The sequence below is a fragment of the Trachurus trachurus genome (assembly GCF_905171665.1).
Source record: "Trachurus trachurus genome assembly, chromosome: 21".
NCBI lineage: Eukaryota > Metazoa > Chordata > Actinopteri > Carangiformes > Carangidae > Trachurus > Trachurus trachurus.
Window position 1 is genome coordinate 17,607,017 of NC_139899.1, and position 15,532 is coordinate 17,622,548.

A 15,532-nucleotide genomic window follows, 5' to 3' on the forward strand; every position below is an offset into this window, starting at 1 on the left:
GAAAGACCAGAAAAGACCTTAGGCCTGTTAAAGTATATGTAGGATACAGAGTAAGTCTTAATTTCATCTGAAGTCAAGTACTGTTATTTTCCCATCAGTGAAATAAAAATACACTTGTAGGTTTGCAACTGAGAGAAACAAGCAGTTGAACGGGTGTTTTATATAATGCAGTTGAACTTTTACCTTAGACACTCTTTGGGCCACCTCCCGGCCAACAGAGAGTCCTTGGACGAATGTGCGTGCAGCGATGAATGCCCGGGTAACCTGAGCCTTGAGCTTCCTGGGCACGTCTCCAAAGGGCTTGAGTTGGTCAGTGTACTTACTGATACACTCCAGATAGTCCTCAGTGATGACATACTGCGAGTTGAGCAGCGTGAACATGCGCTCCAGTAGCCGCGACCAAAAGTCATTAAGCATTTCCTCCAGGTTAACATTCCCTCCTGTGTAATAGCGCTTCAGCTCGGCAAACAGATTCTCAAAGACCTCCGAGTTCTGCATGTAAGGCTTGCCGTAAGTCCTCACAAACATCTCATTCAGAGACCGCTCTGTGTTCTCCAGCAGCTCCAGGAAGAACTCTGGGTAAAGAAGAAATGAAGAAGTGTTACTCATGGTCTGATTTTCACATACAGTACATACAGATAACATACGTAGATAATTCTGTAGGTGGAATACATACATGTGCCTTAATAAGATGCAATAGGAGCCCACCCCCCTTCAATTGATTTGATTGAAATAGAAATACAGCACAATTACATTCAATGCATCTAGTCTTCTTGATTGCAATTGACACAACAAATGTAACAACAATCCAAATTTACAAAAATAGCAAATCCATTAGAGCGTCTGATGTTGACTTCATTTTGAAGATACAGCTTTTTGTCAAATCTGCACTAAAAGACTTTTCACACTGCAGTAGGAGCCATCCTCATATTTTTTTGAAAGCAATAAGTCCTCTGTTTGCAGTGCATGGGGTCTGTATTGTCCATATCTTACCTTGAAACCGCAAAATACATGAATGTACCTTGATATATTCTGGTGAATCATTTCCTTTATACAGATTCTGACTGCAGTATTGCTCCATATGCTGGAAACATAAGGCTGTCAGATGAAGTGTAATAAATTATCCTTCAGTATTATGATGATTCCACAATACAGTTTGTCTGTAGGGTTTGCAGCTTTCTCCTTTTAGGCACTGTGTTGTTTGCCTCATGACTTCTATGGCTCACCAGAAAATGAGATGATAACATTTCTGACCATCTGCTATTCACAATGATAGTGCTGGCTTTCAGGGACCGAGATTAAAATTTAAATAGGCTTCAAAACTGCAAAGTAAAATATTTCAAGACTAGTCAGAGAAAACTCCAATCTTATACAGGACAGTGGAGATTTTAGAAAGTCTTCTATATTTCTAAATGATTGTGGTTTATACAGTGTAAACCCAAACCACATCTTTGCAGCAGGATTAATTGATGTTTTGGCCACCTCAAGGTCTTGGAAAGACCTGTAAACACAACATTCATATAATATCATGCATCTGGTTAATATTTGACCATTCACCCAATATTCCATTTAGTTATGGTTTGGTCTATGCAAACTCCTGATGTTAAATCTGGTTCTTTTAGATAAATCCCTGTGGATTAGTCACCAAGAGTGACACCTTTTACGCTATACACAGTCATTTCATTCATTTATGGTATGAAAAAAAATATTGATCAATGCACTATTAAAGTCTTTAGTTCCTTTGTGGTATGGGATAGTGGGGAATGAAGAGACTGTTGTGGACAAAGCTAGCGATAAGACATTAAAAAGGTAGGGATAATTAAAAATAATGAGCTGTGTGGGTGGACCCTGTAAAACCATGTTAGTTATTAATACACCAAACCACATTACTTATTACTACTGTTTTTTTTTCTTTCTTGGACATTACAGTTGTGGACTATAGAGACAATGCAGATCTTTGTTTTACAATAACTGCAGCCTACAATATGAACAACCAGTCCTAACCAAATAACAGAAACAACCAATACCAATATGTACCACTACTAGTAGCAAGTGTGCCTGATGTTTATTGTCACGATGACAATGATAAGGTGGACCACCATTCTGTGGTTGGGTCTAAGCATATAAACCAATAAGCTACATGGTTAGGTAAGCGTTGGTTTGACTTTGGTTAAAATAAATACTTCCTTAAGGTTTGGGGATTGTTGTTGTTACAATCACAGCCAACATTAAAGACGAGTCACAGATAAAAGAGACAACACTGACTATTGTTTTCACTGTAGGAAACAAATATCCATCCATCCATCCCTCCCTCGGCTTTTCACTCACCACCCAATTTCCTCCTTTGATCCTTTCATAATTACCACGGCTGTCAGAATTACCATGTGTAAAGCAGCTGTGAAGCAGTTCATACACGGCACATAGGTCACATGATATACTATATCTACTGAGAGACATTCATCTGGCACCACTGAGCCATGCACATTACATGCACTCATCAGAATGGCCCTGACAAAACTGTAATGGATTTCAAGTGGTCATTAGTGCTCACTTGTGGACTTGTGGTTTTGGCCAAGGTATGGTTATTTCTGAGCACTCTCTAGACTACGCGGTGAATGAAAGACTACAGAGTGCAGTTACTTAAATATTCAAAGTTCAGAGCATGATTTGTGCTTCAGTGATTAATTTTTGGTGGTGAAAATAGTCAGTGGTGTTGAGTGATATGCACACTGATTAATGAAAGCTTTAAAACTAATTTAATTTAAAAAGGCAGATTTTGTTTTTTTAAAAAAAGGGCGAGCTGTCCATAAGATATTAATCAGATATAACCAATGGCAAAAGGTATTGCTAATACAGACAGTATGGTTGATGGCGTTTCAAGCTGGAATGATTATAATTAATCATTACAATATGGATGACCTCAGTGACTACAATATTTTGTTCAAAAAACATCTTAATCTTATTATTAAAAATTCATGAGAGGGATCATATTCTACAATGGTAAATTTAGTGAAATGTCAGAGGCTAAGAATGAACAGGCAAGCTTAACATTAAACCTTTAGTAATTAAGATGTGTGTCAAAAGACTGCAAGAGCTGCAAACAGAGCCTAACAATGCTGAAACGCTGGACAGGAGTGATTCTAATGCATCCTACTTGCAGAGAGTTCATTACATTTAGCCGATAAAGCTCAGTTTGGCTCCTATTCCTCACCTTCCACACATTGCTGTGTGAGGGAGGGTTACACAGTGCTCTTCTCTCCATGATGAGGAGAAAGCCTGTGTCTCTCTGCTTCCACAGCTGCTCGCTCTCACAGAAACCCACTGATGGATGCTCTCCTGGATGTCAGAGATGTCAGCAATCTCTATTTCAGCTATCTTTAAACAAACTGCTCCTACTTTAAATCTTTAGCTTTAGACGATGAAAAAAGGCAAGTGGAGATCATTTGGTGAAACTTCATGGGGGCAATCCACAATCTGGAGGTAAACTCTGGCCCAGAAAGTGCTTGTGGACCACTACAGATTGTTGAGTGAAAGTATTGCTGGGGTAGAGAAGAGAATGTGTTTCACCTTGGGTTGTAAAATTGGCACAGAATTGAATAATTTTATACAGAAAACCCACAAACAGTTGGGAAAAATTTGTAAGCACTTCTTGCTGAAATATTGTGAAACAACACAAAGTTGAATGGAACTGGTTTATATGTATTAATCCTTATATAAAACCAGGACAAGACAGGAATTTCACAATATCAATATCCCTTGATGTGCAGCATTTGATTTCAGGGCGACACACAAATGAAAGGTGTGAAAAGAGCCAAATACACGAAAGAGAGTTAATGAAATCTGGTAATTTCTCAGATGTCTCCTTTGTAAAACACATCCCTGCAAGCCACACATCGTCGGATCTATGCGTAATTCATTAGTGCAGGTACCCTGTGTCAACTGCAACTGTGACATGATTTGTGCAGCAGAGTAAACAGCCTCTTGTCTCCAGCAGTCAGTGTCTTCTCCTACAGGACCACAGCCAGTCAAAGAGAGCGCCAATGTCTCACTTTGTGATTATTGTAACAGCATAATATAAAGTGCACGGGAAGGTTTGCAGTCTCTTTGACGTCTCATGTCTCTGCATGAAACTGGCCATTTTGCTGCCAAAAGGAACATTTTGAATTCCACATGTACTGTATGTGTGTCATCAGTTGTGTCTCTGATTGTCACTGACAATCTCAAGTGCTAGTTTATAGAGGGCTACTTTGAGTGCTCTTCAGCTGTAAAATATATGACATGCTGACTTTTCCATTACTGGTGTTAATTGCTGTGACTTGCCTATTGTGAGTCACAAAGTGACAGTTAAAAGCAGAGGCTTTCAATGTAAAATTACAGCTAAAAAGGATATGGTTGTTGGTGAGTCCAGATATAGATATTGTTACAGCCACAGTCGGCACCCCAACGTGTGCTTAACCCTGTTGTTTGTATGCCAGACAGGCTGCGTGGGCCCTGCTTTGGGATTGGTTGGACCTGATGGGAGGAGTCACTTATTGCCATGGCTGATGTTCCTGCCAGTCCGCAGCTGTGGCCACTCTGGAAACTGAGTTTTAAAGGCCCAGTAAGACAGTCAGAGTTACAACTTTTCATCATACAGTTTTCAGTCCTTATCTTCATTGTGAAGACTGTAAATTCATTTGTCAGGTACTTGCTTCCTTTATTGGGAACTTGGCCTGCTGACTTGCAATTCACATGTCTGGCAGGCTCATTAGTGACAGTGGTGCTGCTTCCTGTGTTTTCTGTGTGTTTTCATGTATTTATTTATTTGCTTTTAACAATGGTGATTAATTGTACCTTCATGTACTTATCCTTCTCGCTACTACTACTAGCTGGCTTTATTGTTGATTTCCATTTCCTCAAACCACAAGCTGAGTTGCAACAATATACAACTAATTGTATCATTAACTAATTAATGTATTTCCCCAAATAGAATCCAGAACCAGGTAATCAATTCAAAGTTTCAAGAAATTATATAGCCTACAAGGTATCTTCTTATGACGTATATCGCAGGTAGGTATAATTATTAGTCCTGGATGACTCATAAAATAACTGTGTTTGATTCTTTCTTTTTCTGATCCACTTTGCTCTGTCCCCTGTTGTTGCAATGTGGTTCACAATAAGAAATGGAGGGTTCCTCAGCAAAGAAGCGCTTGAGGGCATTAAAGTTGAATTTGTATAAAAATATTATTGCAGCAACTTTAATGGGGCAAATGGGAGCAGATCAACATGAGGCCTCTTGAGTTTATCCTCAAAACATGACCAATTATGCCAATAGAGGGAATTGGAAATTAGAAGGGCTGGTTTTAATAAAGGTCTGTTTCCTACAGGAATATCCTAAGTGTTAACTGAGACTTGACATTCTGTCCTCGAACAAAATCCTGCCAAGTTTCCAAAACTTAAGACAGAGTTTGAAAAATTTAGTGAAATCTTCTGTATATCCAAAATCAGAGCTTGTCCGTCAGAAACCTTGCTGCGAAGAAGTCTCTACAGCACACAGAGACGCATACTGTGGAATTTCTACCTGAACCGTACACACTCTAACTGGATGGTTTGATCGGACTTCTTAACTAAAGAATGTAATGGTAATGTAATGGTTTTGCTGAACAAGCATGCCCTTTTCAGCACCGTGCAGCCTCACATTCATCTACACAACACATCCACACCTGGTAGCTGGCCAGCGTGATACAGCCATCTACGGTTGGCAGCTTCCTTGTGGTAATTCTGGGTTAAGTGCAGTGCTCAAGGGCACCTCGAACAATGGCTGATGAGGGAGGAGATAATTCACCTTTTATATTCTTGTACTAAATGTGCGAGAAAGTATTCTACAACCTTCCAACAATTACAACAGTGTGCAAGCCTTGAAATAAAGATCAATTGTAGAGGGTGGACCACATTAATATTCTGTATGGCTACCCAGCAACATGGTGTTCACGGTCAGAAGGGCCAGCCATTGATTAGCAATTAAGATTCCTGATTCAGTCTTTAATAAGCAAGATAGAAAATAATTCTCTGTGCCAACCAGTGTGTTGTCTAAATTTTACAAAACACCATTGTCTGTGGTTTGACATGTGAAAACAATGACAATATAATTTCAGACATGCCATTGATGTAAATCTACACATTTAAATTACAGCAAACGTGGCAGCATGTTTGGCATTGATTTAGCAGATGATGCTGTTTCTGTCTTGGATTTATACAGCTGTACTCTGGAGCTCGGCTGTTGTGGATATTCTTGTATTTCTTGCTCATATGGTCTTGGCATAGTCGAGACTGTGCCCTCTCACTGTGACACATAGGCTGTGGTGTCAGGTATGCGTGGGCTGGCCAGATACTGTCAGCTACAGTAACACTCATCACAAACTCTGCATAAAGAGAAGAAAATATACACATACACTGACTGTGTGTAGGTGGGACAACAGAGCCAGGTGCTAAATAGACAGTAAAGAGCATCTAAATGAACTAACAGCACTGTATTGTTTGGATTTTTAGCTATGTGTTCTGGCTCTGTATTAAGACCAATGCAATTATTTTTGGTAAATTGGGATATGAAAAAGTAAAAGAAAAAATACAGATTAAATGAATTAAATAATACCTAAGAACTAGAATGCACACTTTCCTCATGGCTGTGGTTTGTTAATTCTCAGCTCACTAAACAACCACACAAGCTCAAACACTCAAATTCAATTAGTGACAAATAAAGATAAGGGTGAAATTCAAATCTAGCAATCGATATGTCATATTTCCAGAGCGGGTGGTCAGTCAACACCCTCGGCAGACACACAGTCTCCAGAAGGCAGAGGTTGTGTGGAGCTGAAACCTGCATATAGCTTCTGCTTTGACCCTGATGAAATTATGGAGAGTGGCAGCAAACCCCAAGAGGAACCGGGGAGCCTGGAGTCATGCATCTAAGTGCTGCTGGACAAACCTCATTTCCTCCCTCACTGGAGTCCTCCCTTATGACATTCACTATCCTGACAGCAGCTGATCAAAATAACACTTATTTATTTATGCACGCTTCCAGGAATCACATGCAGGCTAAAGAAGTCTATATTCCTGGAAAAAATCAGACAGACATCACGCAGGCATCGTGACATTGAGTTTCTGGGCAATGTGCAATCATCTGAGAGTTGCATACTGTAACTCAATAGCATTTGTTTCATATAATATGTTGAATAGTTTGAAAAGCACAAGCACGGAAAGGCAAGACATTGACTGCTGGGTATTAAATTGTGCTTTTAATCACTCAAACATTATTTAGGTGTAACAGAGGATGTATTTAGATAGCCCAATATGAAAATCTAAGCTCTGACCTCCTACTTTTGGACTAAGGTTAAATACATAATCAACCAGCCAGTATTATTGTTCAATCCTGAGATCCATGGGGAGAAGTAAAATTCATGCTGACATGTTATATTCTAATGTATATATATGATGTTAACAGATCATACAACAAGTACTAAATGATGAAAAGGTGTAAGAGTCGCTGACAGATCCGGCTGCCAAGCCATAAACACATCTTAACACGCATTATTAACACTGGCAACCTACTGAATGGAAACATCTCCAAAAAACTGAACATAAATGGGGTGGAGCCATAGGGAGATACACTTGACTATGGCGTATGATAAACATTAAAATAGAAGACCATGAAATCAAAGATAGTGAGGTTCACTGTTGAACTACAGCCACTCAAGAAGGAAAAAACAGTGACCCTTGATTGAAGTGAGACATCTGTAAAAACATGTTAACTGTGTTGCATAATATCAATATTGGCACTTTTGTTTTTTTTCTTGTCTGATTACCTTCTGTTGTTTGAGCACATGTGATTGCCCTGAACACAGGCAGCTGTTGAGTGCCATCCGTTCAGTCGCCTCAGCTCTGCACTGGTGGCGCAATTACAACTCGATATCAATTTTGAATTCAGAGACAATTGAAGATTCATCGCCCCTAGACTCCTCCATTTTCAGAGATTATTGTTTTGCAATTTCAGTGCCATAGATGACGGAGGTGGCAAACAGATTTACAGCAAAGAGCAGAGACATGGTAACAAAAGTGCAGTTGGAAGATGTTTGATTTGCTAATAACACTCAAAATTCACTTGGTTATGTGTTGTTTTTGTACACGTTCCTAGATTAAAACAAGAAGCTTGTTTGAGGGCTACTGAATACGAATCATGCCACAGGCAACAATCATGCTGAATGAGATCAATATAATGTGGACTAAACTAGCTTCCTCAGTTTTTTTTTATCAAATACAAACTTGCATCAGCCAATATGCTACAGTACTTGTAGATAGCAGCATTTTGAGCATACAGTATCATCTTATTGTGATTTAGCTTTTTTCAGTTATTGCTCTTCAGCTTCAAGCAAACGTCTCAGCACACTTTTTAAAAGCTCTTTAAACATTTAACTCTCTTGTTTCCTTCAGCTTTTTCTAAATTTCATAACTTTATATTTTGTGGTTTCAAAACATGTCTCATTTCTTTTTCCCATAAGAAACCTTGTTACTGTTCTGCAATGCATTAATAAATAATGTTTGCTTATTCTGGCACTGATGTATTACCCATTATTTTAGCAAAGGTTGCTGAAGTTTGATGGTTGCAGACAGTTTTGCTTTTTCTTCACAATTACTCTCTGAAATAAGAAAAGTGTTTGTTATATAAAACATGATTATATGTGTGTTGTACATACAGAATAGGATGGGATTAAATAGTCGTAACAATAATAATTAGCATTTTGTATTATGTGTCTCATTAGTAAGATACTTTAAACCTTAAATTATGCAAATTAATTTTAGAAAAGAAACCACTATGGTGAAGAGTTCAGTTCTGTCCTGCCATTCACCTGGAGACAAAGAGAATTCAAACAGTCATCTTTAAAAGGTTTTTGAGTGATAACTCATTAAAGGGTTATATCCTGCATTCCTAATAAACTGGTTGACAATACTGACAGGTGACTGTGCTTGACAATTTTCACCTCCACCACCCTTCACCATTGTCCCACACTGATAAACTGCTGCTCCCCACACAGTCTAATCTCAAGAGCTAGAGGGATTATTATTTCTCATTAAACTGTAACTACAAGGAGCTGACTCCACAGAGAAAGGATACCAAGAGGGAGAAACAGAGAGGTGGAGTGAGCCTGGTTCAGTAATGAGTGCATCCGCTCCCATAGCAAGACAGTCACCATGGGTCCAGGACAAGATCACACACACAGCACAAGACCACCAAACAACCTTAATAATGCAGAGTTTGGCTCTGAACTGCTGTTCAATCTGTCAAACTGCTGTGCAAGAGGCCATGTTTGTCTAATCCAACAAGAGGCTTGTCCACTTCAAGGCATATTAATGAGAAATTCACATCTCATCTCCTCTTGAGGGAAGCCAGGTACAAACTCACAAACAGCAAATCTTTTCAAATTTACACATTCTTTGATTTTCCTTTTTGTAGAAATTTGTAACACAATAGAATAAAAAAGGGAAGCAAAGTATGAGCATTGATCGGCACAGAGCTCAAGTTATGGAAAAAAAGACTTAAAACTTACCATCAAATCTTTGATGTCTGGAAACAAAGGTGCTTCTCAATTCATGACTCACTTCATCAACAAGATTCTCAAAGTCCTGTTTACTCTGTTGACCAAATTTGTCCTCCATTTCCTGCGTGCAACACGTGTTTCCCTGAGGACATACACGAAGATGTTCACCTGAAAATAAGAAAAGTAAAAAAGGTTGTGTGTTCACACCACATCAGTATAAAATAATAACATTTCCAAAAATATGCCAAAAATGATGCTTAAACTTACTCAGTGATATAATGAAAACATAATAATCCAGATTTAGACTTCTGCATCAGAAAATCAAATACAAATTAAAGATAAAAGAGCAGAGGACCTTTGTTTTTCACTTGAACTATGGGACTATTTGCCAAAACCCAAACAGGAAGGCCACCCAATAAGGTTTTTGGTTATTTGCTATTTATATACTGTGGTGTCGTGGGATTTAGTTTTTTTTTTTAATGAATTTGCAAGGAAACTCAATGTCAGTGCAATGGAGCCAACTTTGGTGTGATGTGTGGAAAGACAAATGCTTTGTTTTGGTCAACAGTCTAGCTGCTGAATTTTGAACAATCTGGAGCGGCTTCATAGCGCGACTGTTCAGACAAGCAAAAGAGGCAATGATAGAGGCGAGACGATATAAAAGCATGTATCTCTTTCTCTGTGTTTCTAAAAGAAAAAAACTGATCCACTTTGGAAATACTCAGTATAGTTGATAAAACCCAACTGCACTGAAAAAAATGATTTTGTGGTGTAGTAATATTTATTAGGTTAACTGTCATAATTTTTATTTTCTAATTGTAAGTATCAGTGAGAACTGGAATTATTCAAGTAAATCTATATATGTCATTCATGTAATAAATAAACAGTGTAGGAAGAGTAAGTTTTATTAGATATTTTCACATAATATTCAAAGGTTTCATATCATTGCACATGAACTTAGAAATATCAAGTAAGTTTTAATAGTTTTTCACGTTATGAATCCGCACATGCGCCTTGTGACCATGCTCGCCTCCAGGACGCATGCGCGTCTATAACCGCCAACATTTGAAGACGGTGACGGCGGTCAGGTTTAATGGCAGCAGGAGCGGCTAAATCACCTTAAGGTAAGTCATTTAGGGGTTTTCCTGCATATGAAAAGTTCAAATATCACGGTTTTTGATAATTATCTTAGGTTTATACAAAACGAGTGGTTTGTTTTGTGTTCATGAAATGTGTAGCTTCCGGAAGGTCGAGCACGTTCTTTTAATGTGAAATTGACGGTGGTTATGTGGCCGGACATGTTTAGGGCTGCAACGAGTGGCATATTTAACTATCCGAAGGTTCGGGGTCACTACTCGAGTAGTAGCCTAACGTTACTGGAATACTCCTTTGTCGACTGGGGCGGGGGGCACTTGTTAACCGTCGCATCCAGTGTTTGCCATAGGCCTCGCCTGCCTCTCTCTCTCCCTCGCTGGCGTTACGTTACACAGGCACATGGACGGGTTGTGTTGGAGCTCAGCTGCTTCACGTTCACCCGCGACTCGTTCCTGCAGCTCAAAGCACGAGCACCGTGTCCTACAGCTGCAGAAAGTGGTGATCTCTCTGCCGAAGCGGGCCACGACCACCGGTGTGGGGCCGTTGTTCCTGACCTGCTCTGACCGAGAGACATCACATTCTGTGGCCAGGGGCTGTGACACGGCGCGGTGCTTCTCTCCCCACCAGTAGTTGGGCTGTTAGAAGTTTAACGGTACCCAAGACCTGACTCCTGACAGCAGCAAACACACACCACCGCGTCTCCTCTCTCTCACGCCGGTGGGTGCGTTGATTGTGTTCACGCTCAGCACATTAGAACCGAGCGGGCGGAGCCTCTATGAATGACGTTCACGCGCTGTTTGTGTGCCGCTGGGCAGCCCGGAGATGAAATCAAACGCACCCCTTCTGCTGCGGTCTATCTGAACCAGCCACTGAGTTTCAATCGAACTATATTGATTTTCAATCAAGTTTTTTTTTAAGTAAAAGTGATATTTTTAAAATATTTTGAAAGCATATTATCAAAACGACATGGGTTTGACAATGGTACAGTTTATTTTGGTTACATGATTCTGTAGTTTTAATGTAGTATTATGTAGTTTTGATGTCTTATCTTGTCTATGTTTTTTTGTCCTTAAGCCCAAACCACCGACTTTCTGCTGTTGACACAGTCCCCTCTCAAGCAGCAACTACAGCAAGCAGTGTCATAAACAACGTCATCTGGCTATTCAGGTAAAAAAAAAAAAAAAAGTTGAGTTAAAAGTTAAACTTAACATTAGAATGAATGTCTGCAAAGATTAACAAATATGTTTTGTGTTTCTGATACAGCTTTCTCTGCCAGGATGGGCACGCCAGCAAAGCTCCGCATCATTTTTGGAGACGATGATATTCGAAAATTTGAGGTAACGATTGTCTTTCCTCGCTTCTCTTTTCTCCTCTCTCCTCCCTTTTCTTGTGTTCTTTTCTGTCTCCTCCCCTCCTTTCTCCTCTTCTCTCCTCTCTTTGATTCTCTCTCCTCCTTTCCTCTCCCATTTGCTCTCTTCTCCTCTGTCCTCTTACCTCCCCCCTTCTCTCTTCTCCTCTCCTCTGCGTGCTACATGCACATCTGTATTATTTAGTGTTTCCCATAATTAGACAGGAAATAAAGTTCAGGAATCACTGGAGTTGTGCATAAGGTCCATAAGGCCTGATTTACTACAGGTTGTTTGTGAATGTAAAAGTGATGGCTAACTTAAAGCAGAAGTGAGTGATCCGGTCGTTTTGGCTAATGCTGCGTTCCAGGCAGGCTTTTGAAATCGTAAATTACAGCTTCAAGTCACAACTTACGACTTTGTAGCGTTCCAGGCAACCCACTCGTGTTTTTCCGACCTGTTTTACCGGTGAAAGTCACTATAACGGCCACTCGTAACTTCCGACCGGTGAACTCGTACCAGATCGAACTGGTACCACTTCACGGTCGGAAAAATACGAGTTTCCTTGAACGCACCATAACAGTCCTCGTCGCTACGTCACCACATTCACGGCGTTCCTTGGCTGCACACACAGCCCTGCATGCCGTTCTCTCTCCTCATTGGATAAAAACTGTAGGATACGATAAATGTTTTCTCTTCGGCTCAGAGCAGAGCAGAGGGACTGAGAGACCCGTGTTTCAGTCCAAACACTCTATGTAAGTGATTGCTGTCGGAAGATATAACTATTTAAGACTTACATTAACACAAATATATCACTCACTTCTGCTTTAAGCTGTTATCGAAATATTTGTATTTTTGACAGTAGTCTGTAACTTGAATAAAAAATTAAGCTCTACTATGCACCTGAACATGGATCCACATATATTTTACAGGGTATCAGCAGAGAGACAGCTCAAGAGGACCAGGCTGAGCAAGTCCTGAGGATCTGTGTCTACCACACAGGAGAAGAAGATGAAGGTGCATCCGACCCTGATGTGTCGATTGGTTGAAGGGACTAAGGTACTTGACAACTGTGGAAGTGTTGCAAAGGCCTGTCTCCTGCTGATGGGCATTGTTTATGCCATGAACTTGAGTTACCAACCAAAAATGAAGTACACTTTTGAAGTGTTCCAGAAGCTTCTTCTAGAGCTTGATGTCCTTAAGCTGCCCCCAAAGATCCTGTCACTGCGAAACAAGCTTATAGCTTCAGTGCACATGTTTGACCCAAGAGTTGTCCTTTCAAAGAGGGAACTAAAAGAAAAAACGGCACATTTGTTTATGTGGCTATTTGTCTATGTTCTCGTTTTAATGATGTTATTTTTTATTTCAACTTGTTGCACTTAATGAAGGCGTGCTGTCTTCGGGTCGAGGAAGAAGGGAAGGAATAGAGAAAAGGAATGAAGGAAAGTTAGATCAGCATTTTCAAGGTAAACTAGGGCCCGACCGATTTATCGGCGAGCCGATTAAATCGGCCGATTATAGCCCGTTTGAAACTAATCGGTAATCGGCCAAAACTCGGCGATTGTCGCCGATATTTTCAGGAATAAAATGCAGGGAATAAAACTTGGTTTTACTTTGAAAAGATTCCCCCGCACCGGCGCCGACCTCATGACAAACTCCATCCACTACCACCTCAGTCACAGCACACAGCAGAGTGACTGATCTGTCTCAAAACCAGTGTTGCCACTGGCTTTCTGTTTCCCTTTTTTTTTTTTTTTTTTTTTTTTACCGCGGTCGGGTTGTGAATTAATTAATTAATTAATTAATGCTCGTCTCCGGCCGTGTTGGGTCCGAGATTCAACAAGCCGGTCGGGGTCGGGTTTTACCGTTATATACCGGCACGGCAGTATGCTCATTTATCACCAATAAACACAGTAGATGAGGGAGGGAGTGACTGAGCTGAGGCTGTGTGACGGGTGGGGCGGGGGTCCGCGGCGTGGAGCGGTGCGGGACTCTGACTGCAGCGGGGACTATCATGTCTCTGCTCCGTGACACTGCTGTGGGACTGACCGCCGGTGAGCGCTTTGACACGGTGCCGGGCACGGCAGCAACCGCTGATCGCTTTTAATTGAAAAGAGAGAGACAGAGGGAGAGAGAGACGCCGTGCCGTGTAAAAAAAACAACAACAAAAAAGTATCACGTGTCATGACTTCCTGTATTTGGCCCTTCAAAATAAAAGCCCATATTGATTTTGACTTCGTTTTGACAAGACAGGGCTTCAAATGTTTTTTTTTCTTCATGCAACCAATCGACCAATGAAATTTTAGTCGGCTAATGATTTTTTGGTCGACCAGGCAACCCTAATTTATATATTATATAATATATATAGATATATTGTTATAGTAATAAAATTTTAAAACTTAATTAAAAAATAAAAAATAATCGGCCGATTAATCGGTTATCGGGTTTTTTTCCCCCTAATAATCGTAATCGGCATCGGCCCCAAAAAATCCATATCGGTCGGGCCCTAAGGTAAACCATAGGTTCTCAACTGTTGGATTGTGGGGCCATTTTCAAAGGGTCACAGATGTGAGTGTTGTATTGTTTGCAAACCTTGTGGAACATGTTTGATTGAAAAACATATTTTTTCACAGAAAAATAAACGTGTTGAATTAACAGCTGCCTCATTTTTAAAGTCATTGTTTCAATACACAAAAACATCAAGAGCAAATTTAGGCAATTTAAACTGCAGAAAATATGTAAAATGCTGTGTAAATGTTACTTACATATAGCCCATAAATAAAACTTAAAAAGGTATTTAAAATTACCTTGAAAGGCCATTGATTTTAGGTAAGATTTTTCAGTTTGCAGCAGTCAGAGTCTGAGTAAAACTTACAAAGAAGGAGAGAGTAAAATTCAATGTCCATATTAATAATGATCAGTAAATTACTTGAGGTTTGCTAGTAAAAGTAACTTGTATCCTGCAAGTAAGGTTTACTTGATGATCGCCCTTGTAGAATTTACTTACAATTTCTAAGTGCAAAAACTTTCCTAGGTTTTCCTAAGTAAATAACACTCCAAATTTTTTTCAGTGTGGCCAACTTTCTTTACATGTTATGACATTTTCAAGCCACGTCATCCATTCATCCAGTTATGTGAGGAGTGTAGGGAGCCAGGGATGGCTGCAGGCTGGAGAACATTGGAAAAACAAAGCAAAACCAAAATCCAAGTTGAACTAAATGGTTATTTGGCCATATACAGAAAATACACACTGGGTGATTTCCTCTAATTGGTCAGAGAAAAAAAACTAACAAAACTGAACAGTACAGAAATCAATGAACTGTATCATGAGCATCAGTATGTGATACATTTATAGAATTTGATATTTGAATCATGTCAAAAACATGTTTTTGCTCATGCCAATAAAGCCATTCAAATTCGCCTGAATTTTGATTGTGTAGTTTTCAACTGATCATGAATAACAGATGGTCTTGAAAAATGCAGTCTAATGGAGCGCTTTGCTGTATCATCTGCATATGG

At 39.8% G+C, this 15,532-nt stretch overlaps 1 protein-coding gene across 2 annotated transcripts in view; it reads right to left on the bottom strand.

The window, feature by feature from the left end:
- Positions 1-15,532, bottom strand: part of LOC311004972 (glypican-6-like) — a 95,379-nt gene that overhangs the window by 61,476 nt on the left and 18,371 nt on the right. The window contains exons 2-3 of one of the 2 annotated variants that reach the window (XM_083997223.1): positions 9,582-9,740; positions 184-575 (exon numbers count right to left, since the gene is read on the bottom strand). In XM_083997223.1, coding sequence (XP_083853349.1) covers positions 184-575; positions 9,582-9,740 — 551 coding nt within the window. The remainder of the gene's footprint in view (positions 1-183; positions 576-9,581; positions 9,741-15,532) is intronic. The other variant, XM_083997224.1, reaches the window with a different exon arrangement.